The sequence below is a fragment of the Parasteatoda tepidariorum genome, chromosome 5, assembly GCF_043381705.1.
Source record: "Parasteatoda tepidariorum isolate YZ-2023 chromosome 5, CAS_Ptep_4.0, whole genome shotgun sequence".
NCBI lineage: Eukaryota > Metazoa > Arthropoda > Arachnida > Araneae > Theridiidae > Parasteatoda > Parasteatoda tepidariorum.
The window spans coordinates 69,793,235-69,814,607 of record NC_092208.1 but is presented as its reverse complement, the minus strand read 5'-3'; the positions used below and the strand labels follow the sequence as shown (position 1 = coordinate 69,814,607).

At 31.1% G+C, this 21,373-nt stretch overlaps 1 protein-coding gene across 5 annotated transcripts in view; it reads left to right on the top strand.

The window, feature by feature from the left end:
* LOC107441117 (rifampicin phosphotransferase-like) overlaps positions 1-21,373 on the top strand; it is an 82,792-nt gene that overhangs the window by 29,426 nt on the left and 31,993 nt on the right. For all 5 annotated transcript variants that reach the window (XM_071180559.1, XM_043052762.2, XM_071180557.1 and 2 more), the window contains exons 12-24: positions 553-665; positions 1,827-1,927; positions 3,198-3,236; positions 3,403-3,527; positions 3,741-3,811; positions 5,983-6,047; positions 7,648-7,795; positions 8,897-9,014; positions 11,002-11,108; positions 12,888-12,959; positions 15,251-15,357; positions 17,491-17,563; positions 20,834-20,932. In XM_071180559.1, coding sequence (XP_071036660.1) covers positions 553-665; positions 1,827-1,927; positions 3,198-3,236; positions 3,403-3,527; positions 3,741-3,811; positions 5,983-6,047; positions 7,648-7,795; positions 8,897-9,014; positions 11,002-11,108; positions 12,888-12,959; positions 15,251-15,357; positions 17,491-17,563; positions 20,834-20,932 — 1,238 coding nt within the window. The remainder of the gene's footprint in view (positions 1-552; positions 666-1,826; positions 1,928-3,197; positions 3,237-3,402; positions 3,528-3,740; positions 3,812-5,982; positions 6,048-7,647; positions 7,796-8,896; positions 9,015-11,001; positions 11,109-12,887; positions 12,960-15,250; positions 15,358-17,490; positions 17,564-20,833; positions 20,933-21,373) is intronic.

The following is a 21,373-nucleotide window of genomic DNA, read 5'->3' as shown; positions in this document are numbered from 1 at the left end:
ATAGGTGGACCAGCGTGTTCGTTCTCCGGACATGAACATAATAGATCTTGTTTGGGACATTCTAAGCAGACAAATTTCTGGACGGCTTCCATCCCCGCAAGCTCTGCAAGAATTGGAAAGATTTCTTCTGAAGGAGTAGGACAGAATACCCCAGCCCCTTATTAATAACCACATTGACTCGATGCCTCAAAGATGTTCAACGTCGCCAGCCGTTCGGGGAAACCATGCCCTCTACCAAAAACGATTTTCTTTTAAGAAAAACAACTTTTTTTTATTTGTTTTCTCATATGCTGAATTTTTTCCTTTTTGAACTCAAATGCTTAATAAAACGCATTTTTTTCTGCCAAACAAATTTCATTTTTATCTCATATAGCCTACTAAGTCTCTTGATAATGTATCAATCATTCAAACAATTCTCCACGTGCAAGATCAACCCACAACCTCAACATCCTTTAATTGTTTTGAGCAAGCAGTGTATATTGTAAAAGCAATTTCTTATAATATATAATATTACTATTACATTATTTGGATCAACTGTGACATTTGTTTCAGATAATCCATTGGTCGTGCATTTTGCTGAAAAAATATGCCAAGAATCATCCATGACTGGTGGAAAGGGTTCCTCTCTTGGCAAGCTCACGGAACTGAGCAAGGAATTTCAAACTGTAGGGAAACATTTCTTTAAAAAACTAAAATTTGATTTTGAATTCAATTCAATTGATAGTCAATTTCAAATGTTTAGTGATGATATGTACGGAGATCTTTACATCTTTTTCGTGCCGCGATCTTAGTCAAGGAAAAAAAAATTAGTTTTCTGAATATTGACCAATTTACGGGAATCTTTAATTTGCTGGCATTATATAATTATCTTTGCCATCAAAACTTAACCGCAATTAATTTATAAAAAAAACTCCCAATTTGAGCCATTTTTTTATAATTTAAAATTAAATTATAACACTTATTATGATTCTATCTAATGTACCGTACGCCAAAAAAAAAATAAATAAATCAATTCTGAGCAAATGTTTAGTAACTACGCAAATATGATAGCAGCATCTCAACTGCAATTAACTACTCAATAAAGCTGCTATGCATATAAACTGAATGATAAATTTCTATAAGCTGTTTGAGCTTAGAAAATGCATATGCTCTTGATCATGGTCTCAACAATATCTAAACATAATCATAGTCATGCGGTTGCTCGAGGCTTTTTACCTCTCCATCGTGTGTCACTTTATTTTGAAATTGTTTTAATCATGAATTATTTAGATGAAAGCGGAAAAAAATAATATCTAAACAAATAGAAAAGATAATAATTGACTTGATAAATCGTAAAATAGATGCTTGGATATCATTGGTAAATATGCCGCGATTGCAGGGCCAATAAATTATTAGAGCATGGTGATTAGATTCGACTGCCTTGGTGCATGATCTTATAGGACCCTTATTAAATCAATTTTGAGCCCAAATGGGGCCAAGGTAAAATTTTCGCTAGGTTTACTACACTTCAAAAACTTAAATACTCTATAAAGGTAAATTTTTGCAACACCTTTCACTACAGCCATTCGAAGGCTTCTGTTTTCTCGCTGCCTCTCTTCATGCTTCATGCTCTAAATTGTTTTTGTTTGAGCTTACCATTTCCTTTCGTTAAATAGAAGGGGAGGGGGTGCCGCATATTAGGTATATATCACATATTAGGCACCGCATCACTGCTATCAAGTGTAAGCTTTTAGCTTCATAGTACAAATATAAATTTTTTTAATCTGAAATGCGGAAGTTTTATTTCAAAAAATGTGTTAAAAAATTTCAAAACCTTTCTTTTTCAGTTTATTGTTCCTAACGGTATGGTGGTGACCACAGCAGCTTACCTAAAGTTCATAACTAAAGATGTACTTAAGGAGATAAAGAATCTTGAAAATGTTCTATAGTAAGCAATTTCAAATGTTCTGCAGTTACAAATGAAATCCTGTCTGCTTCTTTATGGATATTATAAATTGGAGCTCTTCATATATTTTTTAATATAATATGTATATATCTTAATTTTATAATCCATCTATACTAATAATATAATATATAATTTTTAGAAATATAAGTTTAGTGTATTATTTGTATAATATATAAAACTTATATTTTTTTCGGAAATAAGTAAATATTTTTTTAGAATATGCCGCGAATGATCGTATACTAAATATTATAAGCAATTTCAATCGCATTGGTTTTTCAAGCCAGATGTGTTCTTGATATTTAATAAAGTAATTAATTGCTTTTCAAGACTTGGATCAGAGAATCTTTTAAGCTAAATATCAGAACCAAACAAAATCAGAGCTTAAATATCATTTCAAAATGAACTACAAACAGGAACTTGAAATACGTGAAAGCTTATTTTCTAATACAGGAGACACACTATCTAGAAACCTGCCTAAAAGAAAATTGAGAAAAATAACGATTGTTAAATGCAATTTTGATTTGAAATAATGCATTTGAATCAAAATTAGCTTAGTTATTAGTTTTTAAGCTTAAGGAAAAATTATTTCAATTGTTCATACACACATTGGTTCTCACACAGAATTTTCACATACCACTTCCTGACTAATAATTTGTTTGCCTCTGTGGCCCGACAAAGGTTAAATATTAATGTATACATTTTACTACCACTTAAATAATTAAAAAAAAGTCTTTAAGAACAAAAATCAAATTAGAGGATTTGGTAAGTGCCCAGGTACCCAGTTTTTGGTTAATAAAAGCAAAAAAGGATTTGGTAATCCGTCAAGCACCGATAAAAATTGGCATTCATGCCAGGTATTTTCGATATTACGGAAATTGCAGCGTCTTAATAAAAATGTTTGACCTGGTAATTACTTTACAAAACAAGCAATCACAAGTTTTAGTTTAATTTAAAGCTAACTTAATTCTTAGTCTTCAAAATTTCTATTTTATTTTCTATATTCTATTTTTAAATAAGATCTTGTTAATCGTTTTTAGAACTACTTGAATTGTTAACATGAACGATTATTTAAACTGTTAAAATGTCGCAATAGTTTATACAAATTGTCTAATCTAAAATAAGCGAAAAATTAAGTTTTCCCTCAACTATTTTAATTTTGATAAGACGCTGTGACCATTGAAATTACTAAAATAAGATTTCATGAATTTTATTATTAGTGTACTCATGTATTTATATATTTCTAAACCTCTAGCGGAAATGTTCCTGGTGATATTAAAGAATCATGCCAAAGGTAATTTGTTTTTAAAATTGCAAAATTGTCGAATTATTATTTTATTAGACAATTAATATGTATTATTACACATATTACAATTAATATGTATAATTAATAAGTATTATTATTTTCATATATATTTTTCATTTATATTTTTCACATTTCATTTCATTAATATTTTTAGGGTTATGGATGAAATTATAAAATCGGAACTCTCAAATGAAATCATGAAAGCAATTGAAAGCATGCTTCAAAAGCATTTCTCCGAGAAAGGTGTTATTCAATTTGCAGTGAGATCTTCAGCAACAGGTCAGATACATAGTTTTTATTGAATCAATTAATAAATGACAAAATGATTTTATTAGAAAAAATAAACTATAACTGTTGCTTATGCTTAGAAACAAAAAAGTATTTTCAAAATTGAATTGAGTAACAAAATATTACACTTAATAAGAATTGAATTACTTTTAACTACACATTGCTTCACAAGCACAAATCAAATAATAAAATATTATTTCACAGGTGAAGATACTGAACAAATGTCTGCAGCTGGTCAAATGGAAACATACTTGGGGGTTGCAGGTTTAGACGATGTAAGTGGATTTAATATATTGAAGAGTTTTGTACTAGTTTTATCAGTTTTGTTTGAGTAAAAGCAGGTGCATGCGTATGGAAGATGCAAAAATTCATGGGATGCCATAATTATTTAGCAATCAAAACTGACATTCCTCGTTCATTTAGTTAGAATTACTTTATGTTAGCAGAGTTAGGACAAGAATCTAGAAAATTGCAATTTAAAGATGTGAAAGTTATGATATCGGAATATGTTGCTACGTTTGGCGAAAAATTCCTCAAATCTTGCTTTAATAACAATGTTTTTCGAAGACTTTTCGCCAAGGAAAATTAATTAAAAAAACTACAGTTAAAGTGTCTTAGCACTTGAAACAAAGCTATAAAAGTTCATAAATGTCATTTCGCTGTAAAGAATTATCTGGAGTTTAGAGCAGACAAATAACTGAAGTATTTTAAAAGTTATTAATTTAAAAAAAGATCAATTTGGCAACATTATTCTAAGCAGAATAAAATTATCAACATCAATGCTTTAATGCATTTTTTTAGGGGTCTCTTGGAAGGAATAAGTCCCGGAAGAAATATCTTAACCATGGAAAATTTTCCTATTATTAGCTAGTCGAGAAAAATAGCATTTTCAAATAATACTGTATACAATTAATCTTTATTATGATAGGATGAACTACTAGAAACGCGTTTTGCTTAATTTATTAACGTAAGGTCACTGGCATGGGCGAATAATAAATTTTTAAAAAATGTAATTAATTATATTATTCTCTTTCAGTTTTATGCATGATTTATTTATTGTTTACCTTTTTTCCACCCCGAATGAAAAACGGGTATTCAGCTAGTTCAGTATAAAAATGTATCTTTATTCTTGGAATCGTTCGCGAAACGTTTTGACTGTAATATATTGTTAGCAAGGAGACAAGGACAGATTTCTTTTTAAAATGTTTAACTTAAATAACTTAATGAAAGTCTCAAATACAGCTGTAATAGTTTTTGCTAACGATTTCACAAAATATAACTACTTTCAACTCCAATTTTTCTTGCAATAAATACTTTGAATAATTATGTTTAATTTTTGAGGCAAAAGAAAAGAGATATAGGCACATCTATAATTTCCAGATTTAATTGAGTAAACAGACCTTATGAATGCACTCTAATGTTAACAACACTGATAAATTTTTGTTCAGTTTCTTTTCGATAAACTTTGGCCCTCAGCGAATGACAGACTGTGCCCGTATGCTCCATCTCTCAAAAACACATCCTGGTATATGAACTCTAACTTAAACTACAGTTATTCCTGCCCTACTTTATAAAAAAGTAGCAGAATTTGATCAAAACCTCCTAGAGGAGAGAAAGCCTCCGCAGGGGTTACCATAAACGAGAATCGATCTTTAGTAGTCCTAACGTTGTGACATTTTTCGTATTTTTTCTACTTTGTGCAATTTATATTAGTTACGTCGAACTACGAAATTGATCCGTACTGAGGCCTTCTCTCTTCTAGGAACTTTTGATTTCATCTGGGTAAAGCGCAATGGATAATTTCAAATTAGTGTGGTATAGGGCCACTATCCGTGAAGAATCAAAATTAATCCATTATTTATTTGGAGGAATAAAGAGCCTGTTTTATCCTATATAAGCTTTCTGGACTCATCAACCACCGAAAATAATTAATATTAAAAGTAAATTACAGTTTAACTTTTAAAATAAATACCAGGAATTTTTTAGTATTGGAATTTACTTGAAATAAAAAAGGCATTTTACCGATTTCGATTCTTTGTGTTGTTTCATTATTTTGCGAATTGATGATTACCCTGAAAAACAATTTTTTTTTGATAAAAATATTTGATCTTGCCTAATTAGTTTGTGGGGATTACAGATCTGAAATTAGTTTTGCTCCTAACGTAACAGATTTTTTTAGTTTATTATTCATCTAAATTTACAAGTTTAAAAAAAACTGTAGGTAAAACTGTAATCCGATTGCAGATATGAAATTAGGATATGATTGTATTTAAGATCTAACAGAAGACAGATATAACATGAAACAAAAGAAAAATTTTTTCCCCTGTGTTATATATTAATCACTATTATAAGAAAAATTCTCATGGTGCTGTATAACTATTTATTTCTGCTGCTGTACGAAAAAAAGCATGTTTGAAATTTTTAACGTTTTTAACTAATTTTATAGATTCTCACTGCCGTGAAGAAATGTTGGGCATCTCAATTTAGCCACATTGCAACTCAATACAAAAAGTAAGTACGATTTTGTTTGTAATAATTACTTTACGTAATATACACAATTTGCTGAAGAGAATCGTGGTGGCTCAGGGGATAGAGCGTTTGCCTTCCAAATGAGGTGAACTGGTTTCGAATCCCAGCGATGACTTGTCGATACGAATCTCGCACCCAGCTCTCACCGACCACAGTGCTGACGCTAAAATATCCTTAGTGATAGACGGATCATTTGTTAGAGTCCCTCGTTGTTTTCCTCTCCATATAATGCAAATGCGGGTTAGATTCATTAAAAAGGCTTTCACGAAGGCAAAATTTCTCCCAATACTTGATCCAGGAGTTCCCTTGTCTTCTGGATTGGGTTCAGAATTACAAGGCTACGGAGTTGAACATTAGTAGTCGTAAACCCAAAATTGGGTCAAATGCTCAACGATGGTTGCAAAGCAGAAATAAGATTTATTAAAGAAAAAGTTTACAGTTATGTCTAAAAAATGAATTTCTGTTCTTTATTATCCGAAAAATGAACTTTTTCACAGTAAATACTTATACAGCAGTTATGCGTTTTTTAATCAGTATATTTTCTCAATAACGCATTGACTTTATATTCATTTTATCCTCTTCTATTTATAAAAGCTTCTGATGAGGAGTTGTGTTAATTTTATATCTTTGTAACAGTCTATAAAGTCATCTGAGTCTTATGTATCCTTAAATAATAATATAGTCTCCACCATTCGCTGTTTTTCTTGCTCGAAATGATAGGTGATTTTTTTCTTTCACTGTTAGAATTTAAATTCTAAAATTACGGAAAAATAATCAGCTGCTTTGGTCCATCCAATTTACCTTAAAATTTACGGTTTAGAATTTTTTTTTACCTTCACAGTTTTAAAACCGTTTTGCAACTTGTATGGTTTAAAAACTATGACTACAAAACTATGCATTTTTTAACCATTTTCAACTAGCATGGTTCCAATACCGTGAAAATGAAAATTAACTGGACATTGGAGTTAGGTTTTTCGTTATGTAGTGAACCTAATAAAAAGCCTGAACTCATTGGAATTAAACCGAGGAATATGGCTTAATTAGTTCATCTTTTGGGACTATCTAACATAAACGAGGGGAAATGTTGTACTTTTGGTGTTAAGCAGCTTTATGGTGCCATGCGTGACTGAGAGTATTGTATTCTAATAGCTCAGGGTCACCAATTAGGAAGGGCAACACACTGGTAGCTATTTATGTGTTGCAGGAATGGAAGAAATAATGTTATGCTGAGATTCAAACTCCGTTCAGCTGGTCATGAGATTGACAGATTAGCTCTCTAGGCTATAATATGGGCCTAGCTTCAAGGAACTATGTGGCTTTAAAAGTAGGGCTCAGTTGCCATGGTAAAATTCTGTTTGTTTAACCGTTATAGGTGAATACAGTCAATAAGCGGTTTTTTTCTCACTGTAGTTTGAACACAATCTTTTTCATGGTTATTTGCTGCTTTGGTATATTATGGTTAAAAAAAATAGTTAAAACTTTTTATTTAATCAATTCTTCAGGGAAATTTCAAATAGTGTTGCTCTAAACCTTTCGTCTGCAATGAAAAAAATATTATTGTTTAATAAAATTTCATTTTTAGGCAGAATGGTCAGATAATAAATTCACCAATGGCAGTCGTTATACAGAAGATGGTACCCTCTGACGTGGCTGGTGTATTATTCACTTGTGATCCCCTCACTGGAAATCCAACTAAGATGACCATCACCGCAAACTATGGACTTGGAGAGGTAGGCTTTCAAATTTGTGAATTTTATAATTATTACATTTATAAATACGAGCAATTAATTAAGAATTGACACTGTGTATGTGTATAAGTTCAAGTACCTACCCCAAAATGACTGACGGTTTAAAATTTCCGTGTAAACTAAAAAGAGTTAGGCACTAGAAATTTAAGATTTGCCTCGTTCTGCTTAGGAAACCAGATGATTTATCTCGACCCTATTTTAAAATTAGTGATTAAATATGCCGACAGAGAGTGCTGCTTATTAAGAAAAACTATTTAACCATATTTTAATTAAAACTTGCTTTTCGGCGCGTGTTATTCAGTCTGAGTGTGATGCAATTACACACTGAGCAATATGACGTGTGATGCTATTAACATATGCCCACACACATATATTAAGTTGAAATGGTTTGAAATGTAACAGAAAATATCAATATATAAATTTTTCAAATAACGGAACCATCCGTAGGTGAACTTTGTGAGAGATTTTCAAATTTGGGAATAATAAAATTCCCGTACATTTCTTACTCCTTTCGTTTCTCTTTAACAGCACATTGTAGGGATTGGCTCACTGCTAGAGGGCGACACGAACCTAATTAAAGAATTAAGAAAGAGTAGATGAATAGAAGACGGCTCGTTAGGTTGGGGTTGGTTTTTCCTCTATTAGGGTATATTTTAATGTTTCTGCATTTTGGCCGCTGAGGGCTCTTATAATTTGCTAATTTTTTCGCTTCATGTTTTGAATGTTAATTAATACATTTTGTTGTAGCTGTTATTTTATAGGATTTACTTCAAACGCATTAATGCTCATCACATTACATTTTTTTTTATTAAATTGTAATTTAATTGAATATTTTTGGAATTGTCTGTTATTTACGGAACACTATTTAGAACTTTCGGTAGAATTTATTTAAGCAATGACCAATTTATAATTAAGTACTTTACAATGTTAGTTGACAACGTTTAAAGTAGAAATTATAAGTAATGAATAACTTCGTTTTCGTGGGGAAAAAACAGAGGAAATGTTATGTATGCTTGCCTTTCTTTATTGTTAATTTTTCTAATACGTTACATAATGAAATTTTGTGTATTATTTTTATATCAGTCTGTCGTTTCGGCCTCAGAAGAACCAGACACAGTTGAGCTTATGAGAGATTTTGAAGACAACTTGTATGTTCACAACAAAATAATTGGTGCCAAACGTCAAAGAATTGTACTCCAAGGTGATTATATTAACAACTTATTATTCTTAAAAAAAGTTTCAGAATAAAAAAAAGATTATAAATTAAATTATAAAGGTATTTTCATTAGGTAAAGTGTTCATTCAAAATAAAAGTAAAATATAGAAAATACACAATTATATAAAATACAGTGGTTGGAAAAAATTATGGAAACACTTCTAACTCTATATGGACATTTTTTCATTGAGCTGCAAATGTTTTGAAAAATTTTACATGGTAAAATTGTTGGCACAGTTTAAAGGATCATTCTTGAAGCTTCTAGAAATGGTGTCATTTTTACCCATACAAAACTTGGAACGACCAAAAGAGGAGAGAAAATTAATAACTAAGTTTTGGTTTTATTATCAGTAATTTTGAAATAATTCTATAGGATTGCAATATTTATATCAGAATGCTTTTTTACTTGAAGTGATATTGAAAAAAAGATAGAAACATTTAACTTTTCACGCTCAATTTGGTCGATGCAAACTTTGCATGGGTAAAAATGTCACTATTTCTAAAACTTCAACAATGATCTTTAAAATTGTGCCATCAATTATGTCATGTAAAATCGTCTAAGACATTTGCTGCTAAAGGAAAGATTGTTTACAGAGAGATATAGAAGTGTTTCCAGGCACGATATTTATATTGGAATTCTAACATAAATATTGAATGCTCCAATATTTATATTAGAATGCTTTTTAATTGAAGAGATATTGAAAAAAAGAAAGAAACATTTAACTTTTCACACTCAATTTGGTCGGTGCAAACTTTGCATGGGTAAAAATGTCACTAATTCTAAAACTTCAACAATGATCTTTAAAATTGTGCCAACAATTATGTCATGTAAAATAGTCTAAGACATTTGCTGCTAAAGGAAAGATTGTTTACAGAGAGATATAGAAGTGTTTCCAGGCACGAATCCCAGCGATGGCTGGTCGATACGAATATTCTGTACCAGGCTTGCACCGACCACAGTGTCCTAAATGACGACCACAGTGTCCTAAATGACGACCACAATGACGTAAAATGTAATCAGTAGCTGACGGATAATGGGTTAAAGCTATCAGTCCCTTGCCATCAGGCTTACTGTGGTAAATCAATACAAATTTCTCGAAATATTTGATCAAAGAGTTCCCTTTTCTTCTGGATCGGGTCAAAATTGCAACGTTACATTTTTGAACATTGGTAGTCGTATGTACACTCAAAATTATATATAAAATTATATAATTAAACTATTTTCGTCTATTATTAATTAAAATAATATAAATTAATTAATGGTTTATAAAAATTTATTTCTGTAAGAAATTATCTTTCAAAAATAAATTTTGGAATGGTATGCCAAGTTGTTCTGATTCGCTTAAAAAATTCTCGAGATATGGTGAAATGTGCAAAATAGAAAATTAGCATTAAGGGGTGGAAACTTTCAACTGTTCTCCGAATGAAAGTACAGGGCAATATTTTCCAGATTGCGAAACCCCTCCCCTTTTTTTGGAGTCATAATTTAAATTCGTCAAAAAAAGCATGTATATTTAGAGTTAAAACTTCTGTGTGTCTTATTTCGTAGTTTAAAATATCGTCCGCGGTAATTATTTAAAATATTTAAGGTGGAGGACTCAATTAAGCCGAGCCTTAGTACGTGAAAATACTATCATTAGATCAAAATGTAATCATTGTGTTCACTTTTTTATTTTGCGCATTGTACAGCTAGTGCTTTTATTTAACTTTATTTAGCTATATTTGACTTTATAATTAAAGATTACTTTAATTAAATTTTCTTAAGCTATTGTTTTTATTTAAACTTTGCAATAAATCATTGCCTTTATTTATACTTTTTAATAAACTCCTGTTTATACTTAACCTTTATAATAAACTTTTGTTTTTGTTTAAACTGTATAATAAATTATTGTTAAACTTAAACTTATTTTAGTTAAACTTAATAACCAGTTATTGCTTTTATTTAAACTTTATAATATATTTCGTATTTAAGGGAATGAATCTGGAGGCACAGAAGTACAAGATATTTCAGAAAATGATCGGAATTCATGTTGCTTAACCGACGAAATGTCACTCCGTTTAGGAAAACTGGCTGTCAAAGTAAGTATAGATGCATTTCAGGATCAAAGATATATTTCAGGGATATACTTCAGGAACTAGTCTTTTCACTGTTATTTTAAAAGTTAGTGATTCATATCAAGGGCTTCCAAAATTATCTTATACTTTCGCATCCCTGATTTCAAATTTGCAGTCGGTTTCTCTCTACGAGCTACAATTTTTATACAATCGAAAAATATATAGAGAGTGTGTTTCAAAACGTCGTTGCAAAACTTAACGTCCTGGTCTGTCATATCGTGATGAACAAAACATACATAAGAATTTGTTCTCGAAAATGCAAACTGCGAAAGTTAGCGAGCAATGTTCATAGTGGTATAGGGGGAAAATGATGTAGAACGAGGTGTTAACATGACTCTTATCAGAGAATACGGTTAAATTACCGAAAATACTCAATTTTTTCCCCTTTACAACAAAGTATTCACAACGTTGACTCATGGATTCACGGAGACGTTCAAAATAGGCAGGTGTGTCACGAATGTACTGCTGTTTCCACGATCCTGGCGATGATATACGCTTCCGATGTTACGAGCGTCTCCTACAACCCGGACTTCATGCATCCCCGCAGGTAAAAACCATGAGGAGTCAGGTCAGGGGATTGTGGTGGACACGTGATTGACACTCCTTTGCCAATCCAGTGATCAGGATAAGTCTTATCGAGGTATTCCTGCACAGTGTTGTTAAAATGTGCACAAATACCTCGATAGGATTTATCCTGATCGCTGGATTGAGAAAGTGCAATGTGCTGTGTAAATGTGCATCGTGCTGAAACAACATGCTTCGGCGAGTGGAGCAGGAACGTTAACTATCAGACCATCTATCCAAAAAAGTATGATATGTATTCCCATCGAGGCGTTGAGGTAGTAGATAAGAGCTAATAAACATGTCATCGATAATTCCGACTCAAATAATTGTGATGAAACGTTGTTGATTTACATGGGCATGTGTAAACCTTGGGTTTCATGCGCTTGTTGTGCAGTTTCAGGACACCATCTTGTGTAAAGGATACTTCATCAATAAACAAAATACACTATGTAGAATCCGGTAGTGCTACCCGTTTTTGCCAACAACAACGTGCGAATGCAACACGTTTGAGATAATCGTCATCACAAACGGTTTGCACTCTTTGGGTGTGGTAATGGTGTTGCAGGTCTCCGTGTAGTATGCACATAATGCTGTAACGATGTATGCCGAAGACGCGTTCGAGAGCTAGGAGGTTTGTGTCCGGGTACCCCTCAAATTCCGGTAGCAAAGTTTCCTCTGTGGCAGGTGTCAGTGTAGTGCGTTCTCGATCGACGTGGTTACGCACTTGGAAGGCTCCTGCCTTAGGCAATCCGTGAAACAATTACTCAGGCAAAGCACTATTTGACTGGCGTCTGTTTGGATAGCGTTCTGAATAGTTCCACTGCTCGTCAATTTCCCCCACAGCACCCTACATGTACACATAAATCCTATTGGCCAATTCTACGTTAGTAAACTGATTCGTCCTTCTGCAACGTCCTGAAACATTGCCCGCTAGCGATCGCAGTTTGCATTTTCAAACTTAAATTCCTTTTCAAATCTTGCTCGTATGACGAATATGATAGACCAGCATATTAAGTTTGGCAATAACCTTTCAAAACAACGAGCATAGTCCAAACTAAGGGTTTCTTAAAATTCACTCGAAAGACTACTTTTTTCTTTAGATATTTCAGTACTAATCAAATTTGTTTAAGGGATATGGATTTGAATGAAAATACTATTTAGAAATTTTATTTTTTTTAGATTGAGAAAAGCTATAGATCCCACAGGGATATCGAATGGGGATTTTGGAACAACAACTTGTATATATTCCAAGTAAGAACCAATTTATTTCATGTTAAGTTCTTCATTGTCAAACGTACTCCTTTGTACCAAAATTATTTTAGTTACTTATTATAGGGCACCGCGTTAATGTTTTAAGAATTCGTGTTATGAAAATTATTCGAATTGCAAAAATTTTAAATTAATGCTTAATGCTTAAATTATGCTTAAATTATAAATTAATGCTTAAATTATGTGGATACTATTATGGATATTGATAATCGATGCGGACATTCATGTTTTAGTAAAGTAGATTTGCACTTATTATAGAGCCAACAATACATGCATCCTTGTCTGGGTTCATGAAGTCCTTAAGAAATTTAAAAAATGGTAGGAAAATTTAGAAAATAAAATTCCTCTCTATAAATATGTATAACCACATACAATATATTAATATTTGCGAATAAATATACTTAGCTACAACATATGGTGTGTAGAATTTTTAATTATCAAATGAAATTTAATAAAGGAAATTTAATAAAAGAAATTTATAAATTTTCAGCATCATAATTAATCAGCGTCACTTTTGAAATTTAATAAAAAAAATGTAAAATGTGATGTTGATATTTTAATAAAAATATTAGAATATCAGCATCACTTTTTAAATCTTTTTAAGAACCGTATGAATTCTGCTAGTTATATGCACTGAAGAACTGAATCCTCATGATCACCTGCTCAATAACGCGTTGACTTTAAAAACAGCTGAAACTCCCCTGAGCATGAATGCAGCTGAAACATTCTAATAAATTCTTGATAGATAAATTCTTGATAGATAACTTCAGGCAGGTAATTCCAAATGTCAAAGCAGCGGTTTAGCAAAGCGTGGTGGTGTTTGAGCTGTTTTTCCATAACATCCCAAATGTGGTCTATCGGATTACGATCCAGTGAATTAACCAGGACATAAATTATAAAACAGCATTATGCTCTTTGAACCATTCCAACACAACTGAAGTGTTGTCCTGCTGGAAGAGTCCATTTTCAGTTAAGAAAACAGACGCCATGTATGGGTGCAATTGATGTTTAGATAGTCCAAAGCTTTCAGAGTCTGTCCTATCCTAACAATGGAGCCCAGAGGCACCAGTGAGAACGCCGACCAGAACATAATACTACCATCATTAGCCTGTGTATGACCTGCTCTTTCTTAACATGAGGGGAGAAAATGTTTTCAGGTAAGACGGTGTACCGTGACGCGACCATCGACGTGATGAATGAGAAATCACATTCTATCTGACCAGACAATTGTTGTCCACATACGCATGGTCCTGTGTCCAGGAGTGAAAGCGAGACGGAAAAGAGGAAAGGCTGGTAGTAAAACCATTTCAGTTATAGCTAGTTTTGGGGAGGAGTTTACTTACTCTTTTTTTTTTAAATTTTTCAACAATATCTACTTTATCTTGGAAAAGAAGCAGTTTTATATATATGCCAGAATTATAAAAGAAATCTTGATAGTTACAGATATTTCATTTTTTTTCGAAAAAAATGCTGGAATGAAATGTTTTGCTTACCAGGTTTTTCTCTTTTCCGTCTTGCTATATAAGGGCTTTCACCCATGCCTGTGTCATCAGAGGCTAACAAGTGGGACGGTTGTTGCGCAGTCCCATATCCTATAATATCTGCTGAACTGTGTGTTCTTAAAGACTTTCACTTGGACCTGGCATAATAATGGGATTTCAGATAAGTCACTGTTAGGCGATGATTTCGTTTCATCAAGCAGGTCTGACGTCAGTTTTTTTTATGACGCGAGGACGTCGATGTCTACTGCTAGTTTCACCGTCATTTCTCTACTTTGCATGAGTAGATCAAATAAATAGATTGCGTCAGATCGTGAACTTACCGATCGTGCAGTTTCGGACATATTCGCTCCCAGTCTTCACGCCATTACAATTTACCCTCTATTAAATTCGCTCAAATCATTCTCTTAAATTGCCCTAAATTCGAATTTTCCATTGTTCAGAAAAGTAAATGCAAGAATAATTCCTTACTTTCATCAGTAGCAGTTGAATATCACTCCAACTTAATTATGCCCCTGCACATCATGAAGCCGAGTTTGATACTGAAGTTCTCTTGTTTTATGTTAAGGGTTAAAAGTTACAAAGCAAAAAAGATTAAGGTTCGTATACTCGTTAATTACCTACTGTTTAAAGTTGGTAAGGAAATGTATGAAAAAGTGCAAAAAATGTATAGAAATGCCAAAAAGCTGTTCGCAATATATGATAACATTTTTAAGACTCATAATTTGAGTTATTTTTTTTTCATATTGTCATTTACATTTTGTTTGAATTTAGTCTCGTCCTGTAACGAGTGGAACAGGAGAAACAGATTTTGAAATTGACCACGAAATGGACGCTCCAATGAGGATGGAAGAAGATTATTTTACAGTTTGCAATGTCGGGTATGGAAGAAAATATTGCATTTTAAATACAGATTTTTATTAGAACTTTTGAAAAAATGTTTTTTCATGGAAACAAATATAAATTCGAAAGTAGGTAATGAGTTTTCTCTAATTACCTGCTTTAGGAAAAAATCCGCGACAAAAGGCAATGTAATATTATTTTTAAATGTGGTATCTATTGCTTACACAGAGGAACAATTTCTGTTTTGTTTTATGTTGTATAAGAATTTATAACAGATTGTAGGTATTTTCGCATTGCTGATTTCAAACATGCGATTGGTTTATCTCTAGTAGCTAGTTTAACACAATTTAATAATATTTTGAAATTCTTTCAACTTACTACTGATATTCCCTATTTATCTGTTACTTAGGGAGAGGTACGTTGGACAATATTACATTTCTATTTATTATGTCATGAATTAAGGTCCTAAGTTTTTTGTCGTAAGAATTATTTTGAATGGAGTAGACAAGCTGTTTATATATGTACCTAAAACTTTACGCTCTTTATAATCTTGTACATTCAGACGAAAACTACAAAAATATTATTTTAAAAAAAGTAATTTTTCTAACAAAATTAAATTCAGACCTGAAGTTTCCCCTCCTGAATTAGGTAAGATCAAATACTTGTATAAATGCAACAAACAATGTGCTCCTTCGTGTTGTCTCCTTCCGTTACTTCAGTATTTCCTTAGGTTTTTATGAAATAAGTTCCCAGCAAAATTCTTTTTTCTTACACATGAAATATAGGATTGCCCAAAAAAGGGAACATACGTAAAGCTCATAGTTTATCTCATACATTTATTGTTTAAAATGTGCTAAAAATCTATAAACAAGTTTATTATAGCGTTAATTTTAATTAAATAGAGAAGAATGATATTTTATTGGTAGTATATTTGATTAAAAAATTGTTCCCCAATGTTATTTATGATGGAGTGTTAATGTTATTATGACTTATTATGAAAATTTGAGTGGAGGAAGAGTCAAAGTGACACTTATGAAAAAATTATCGGGACAACTGAGTTCTTCTTCTTTTTTTCGATCTCGTTTAATTAGCGTGATTGTTATTCATGAATGTTTCAACAATAGATTTCTAAGATACTATGACTGGAATCTTGATGGTTAATGACGGTTCAAATAGTAAATTTCCAAGATGGAAATTCTAGCTAATTCAGCAGGCAAGAAAGTCATATAATCAGTAGCACGTTCGAACCATCAGGATGGTTCCTACTTGTCTAGTTTTGTTTTCTTAAGTTGAACTGTCATAAATCTGTCCCGAATTACTTCTTTGGAGTAATAGATTATAGATGGAGTTATATGATTGCTCCAATTGATTTTCAAGATATTGTGATTGAAAATTCTGTTGGTTGTTAAGTTGGTTACCATCAAAAAATCCAGGGTGAGGTAAAAAGCCGAATAAACAATTTTTAATATATGAATCTGATTTAAAAAGTAAGATCTCCAAACCACTGGGTAATTTTTCATGTGGCAGTTGCATTAGTTGCCACCCCCACTCCTTCCATCAAAATATTTCTGGGGGTACAGAATTGAAAATTGATCGTTCTCTGATTCTTTTCAAAATTACGATCCATGTATAAATAAATGGAGCATGATTGGGTCTTCCCTATAAAATGGACTGCTCCATGTATGTGGATGAAATCGCATTCTCGATCATAGATGGCACCACTGAGTGAATAAGACAAAAAAATTAACCTGTCTAAAAAATTAACCTGATTTCAAGCAGGCTTGTTGGTATTGGCAAATGACATTATTAACAACACATTGATTGATGTTGCTAAGTTTTTTTAATTCCGAAGATCTTAGTCTATGGAAATATCCTCTGAATGTTTTTATCAAGGAAGTTCCATTTAAGGGCATTCGGCAATAAACTGTGGACTAGTAGCTTTAGTCTTTTGTCAGCAAATTAACACGTTTGAATTGCGAATGCCATGAAGTAAACATTTTCGAGCAAGAAACAAAGAAAAAAGGATAATATTCATTTTCTATGGTCAAAGTATGATGTTTAAAGTTCATTAATTCAGATTGACTAAAATGTCACTTAGATCACTCCCTCACTCAATTTTAAATAATTTAAGTATTAAGAAGTAATTAATAATTTATGGATGTGCTTTTCAGTGAGGTGATGCCTGGAGCCTTTTCAACTCTGTCTCTTGATGTTGTTATGAAATACTTCAGAATAACTTTTGCGGTAACCATGAATATGCAGTTTTAATTAATTTTTTTTGTTTCGCAGTTTAAAATGAAGTGAGCAATGCATTATATGTAATGTGTTTATAGATATAAGTTCTATTATGCAACATAAGAGCTAGAGTGCTGAGAAAAGGCTAAAATTTCATTTCAATTGTTCCTTTAACTATTTATTCATAATTAATACCATATATAAATAAAAATCAAGGTTAAGTTTTTTAAATAAAAATCAAGGAAGATTTTTGAGCATTAAGAAAGAAATAAGTAAAAAAATAATTTGAGTTCTGCTGGTTTTAAAATTTTGTTCATTTATTAATATTTTTTGCAGTCACCGATATTCACATTCTTAGACACACAGTTCAATCACTGTGGTACAAGATATTTTGTAGTTTCTTTTAAAAGATTTTATTACAAGTGCTAAACTAATTAAAGTAAAGATAATTAAATTAATATTAATTAAAGCTAACGATTTTGATTTTTTAAATGGTTCCGAAAAACGTTTACTGTAAACCGGGGCGAGTCTACCCATCCAGGGGCTATTCTACCCATTTTAGTTTTATTTAATTTTCACTATTTTAAATTGCAAATAAAAAAATTTTTACCAATGGAGGACTTAGTTCAGACTCTAAGGAAGATGGCGCTGTAGTAGTTTGATCCGTTTTTATTTATTTGGTGTCTTTTTAACCGACCTGTTCAAACGTCTTTTGAGAGATTTGTATTGAAAATCAACCAACTTTTAGTTGGTGCTCCGTAAGTATATTATTATTATTACTATTTTCACTTTGGTTAAGTGGAAAACTTATCTAAGACTAAGATTACATTAATTTTATATGAAAAAAAAACAAAAAGAATGTAAGTTTTGCTGTTGTAAACAAAAAGCCAGAATTCGCGGGGCGAGTCTACCCATTCGTATTTAGTTTTAATAAAGCATAATAATATAATTTAGAACTTTGTTTATATTAAAATTAAGTCATTTTAAATGAATTTGAGTATATTATTTTAATTCTGCATTGATAAATTTATCATTAATAAGAAAATTTATAGGTTAAATATAAATGTAAATATAAAATATGTTTATTTTACCTATTTTTTCAATTTTTATATTACAAAATTAACTTTTTTTATTTAATGCAAGTTAAATAAATTATTATTTATAAATTATTATTACCTCCCAAAAGAATGGGAAAAGGATTTTTCATGATTCCCAATGTTTGAATTTCGATTTTGTTAATAATCTTTAATTATTATTATTTATTAATTATTTAATTGTAAATTTATATTAATTTTAATTTATTTTTATCAACAATAATCAGAAAAAAATGTTATTTTATAATGTTAATGATTATAAAAACAAAACTGTGATCAAAATGTGATAATCGATCAAATACTCAATTTGTGTTATTTTATGAATAAAAAAATGGAATATATAATAAAGTTATGAATTTTACTTCATAAATATCCTATATAGTAACTAAAATAACAATTTAATAGTAAAATTTGATTATTTACAATGTTAACATTCATTTTAGTAGAATGGGTAGACTCGCCCCATACGAGAGATTTGTCAGCAGTTCTATAAAAATATACAGTAACAGCGTAACTGTTAATATTTTCTAAAATCGATTTCACAGCTTTAAAGAGGGATAAATAGCGATTCCGAAACACCTATTAAAAGCCTTTTTTCTTTAATATTTACAAAAGTTTGACCACTTGAAAGTTGACAAACTGAAAAAATGGGTAGACTCGCCCCGGTTTGCGGTATGCAAATAAAGTGCATACAGAAAAGGTTTGGAGCAATATGAAATGGTCGGCGTCGCATGTCTTGCGACGAAGAGAAAAAAATGCACGATTGAAATTGAATTCGCCGCTAGTTACGCGTCTCTTTAAATCCCGCGATTAGTTTTGTTATTCTGTATATTGTTAAGAGATGGCGCAACTAGTTCCACTTTCTTCACATTTTCCACCTTGAGTTGAAATAAAAATCATTTTGTACTTTCTGTAATTTTGCTATTATAAGTTTAATCGTTGCATGTCAAAATAGTTCTAATGTATAAGGTTGGAAAATTATTTACCACAATATTTTTTAAACTAATTTTAATAATATTATGCAGATATTAATTTAAAGACCTTAAGGCAATTGAGTTAATAAATATGTTATCACAGCAATTAATAAATATGCATTTTTTTGAAGATAAAACTTGGGTGCATTGCAGGGAAAACTGGCGATCAGTGGACGGGACATTATATATTTCACCACCAGTAGGTCTAGCAAAAAACTGCTTCCTGCAAAAATATTTTGCATTTTCGAATTTGGAATAGAACATATATCATACCTGCCAATTTTCACTCCTTCCGAGAATGGATTTTCAGAGTGGTTGTAAAACAATACCCGGAAATCAATCTGATTCAAAAATATATTTATATTTTGATCCCGTTGAAAATTGCTTGCGTAAAGATTATTATGCTTTCATATATTTATTGTAATTATTTATATGTAGTGGTGGTCAAACTCATCTATAATTATCATTATAATTCAAAAGTTAATTGGAATAATTTGAGTATTGCTACCACTTTAAATATGAAAATAAAATCTTCCGGAAAATCCGGAAGAGTTGGCAGGTATGATATATAAATTTTTAGCAATAAAAATGCTTTTTTTGGGGTCGGAAATTCAAAAAAAAAAAAGAAAAAAAAATTCGACAGAAATTTTTTTAAAATTATTATTGCTTGAAAAATTTACCTCTTATAAATAATTCTAATTTTCTGATTTCATATATTGAGCTCATCACCAGTCAACGTTTCTTTGCGAACTTTTTTTAATGCTTTACAGAAATGAAATCGGACTAATATTTCAAAAGTCATTTTATTGGTGTTCTATTACAACAAAATAAAATATGTATAATACTTGTGTATGATAAATGTGCAGGGATGACACAGAGGACTAAAAATCTAAATAGTGTTAGAAACGCAATTCACTTTTATTCATTTATTATCTATTTAATCATAACTACCACTGACACTTTTATTTCAAAATATTCATATTAAAAACAAAATTTTCATTATACCAACGAATCACTAAAAATGTATATAGACTAGTAATACTTTTTAATTAATTAAAAAAATGTGCTTTAAAAAGTTTCTTATTATAATTTCTTTTAATTAAATATCGACATTTATTACGTAGCACATTTGGGATTTTTTAGTAACTCGTGCGAACTCTGTATATGTAGATTTTAAGCAAGAAATTTGATTTTTTTCTTTCTTATTTCAGAGGAGAATGGGCTCAGGTTTCGAAACAGTAGATAAGCCAAGATACTACCCTAGAGCGATTATGACGATGTGCTCTCGAGTGATGTTCTACGCCCTGGATGTAAATTAAAACACATTTAAATTTTTTTATTTATTATTAAATATTGTATTTAATTAGTTCTGAGCATGAAACTAACAGTCATCCGTTAAAGACCACTGGTCTTTTAATCAGACTACCAGCTGATCTCGGATATTTAACATAAAATGACATAAAGTTTTTTGTTTCATTTTTGATCTTTTTGTCACAAAATAGCATATTTCATCTGAATTGCGGCATTACGCATGCTCTCTGTATTGTAATGTTTCATTTAAATTCATTGCACTAGCTTTTCTCCTTAAAAAAAAAAAGAGAAAAAAAAATTGAACAGAGACACGTAAACGGACAGACCACTGAAAATGTACCTATACGGATTAGCAATACCTTTTAGTTATTGGTCTCTTTAGGACTCGTGTCTTATTCTTCTCTATTTCTGTTCCTTATATATATATATTTATATATCTA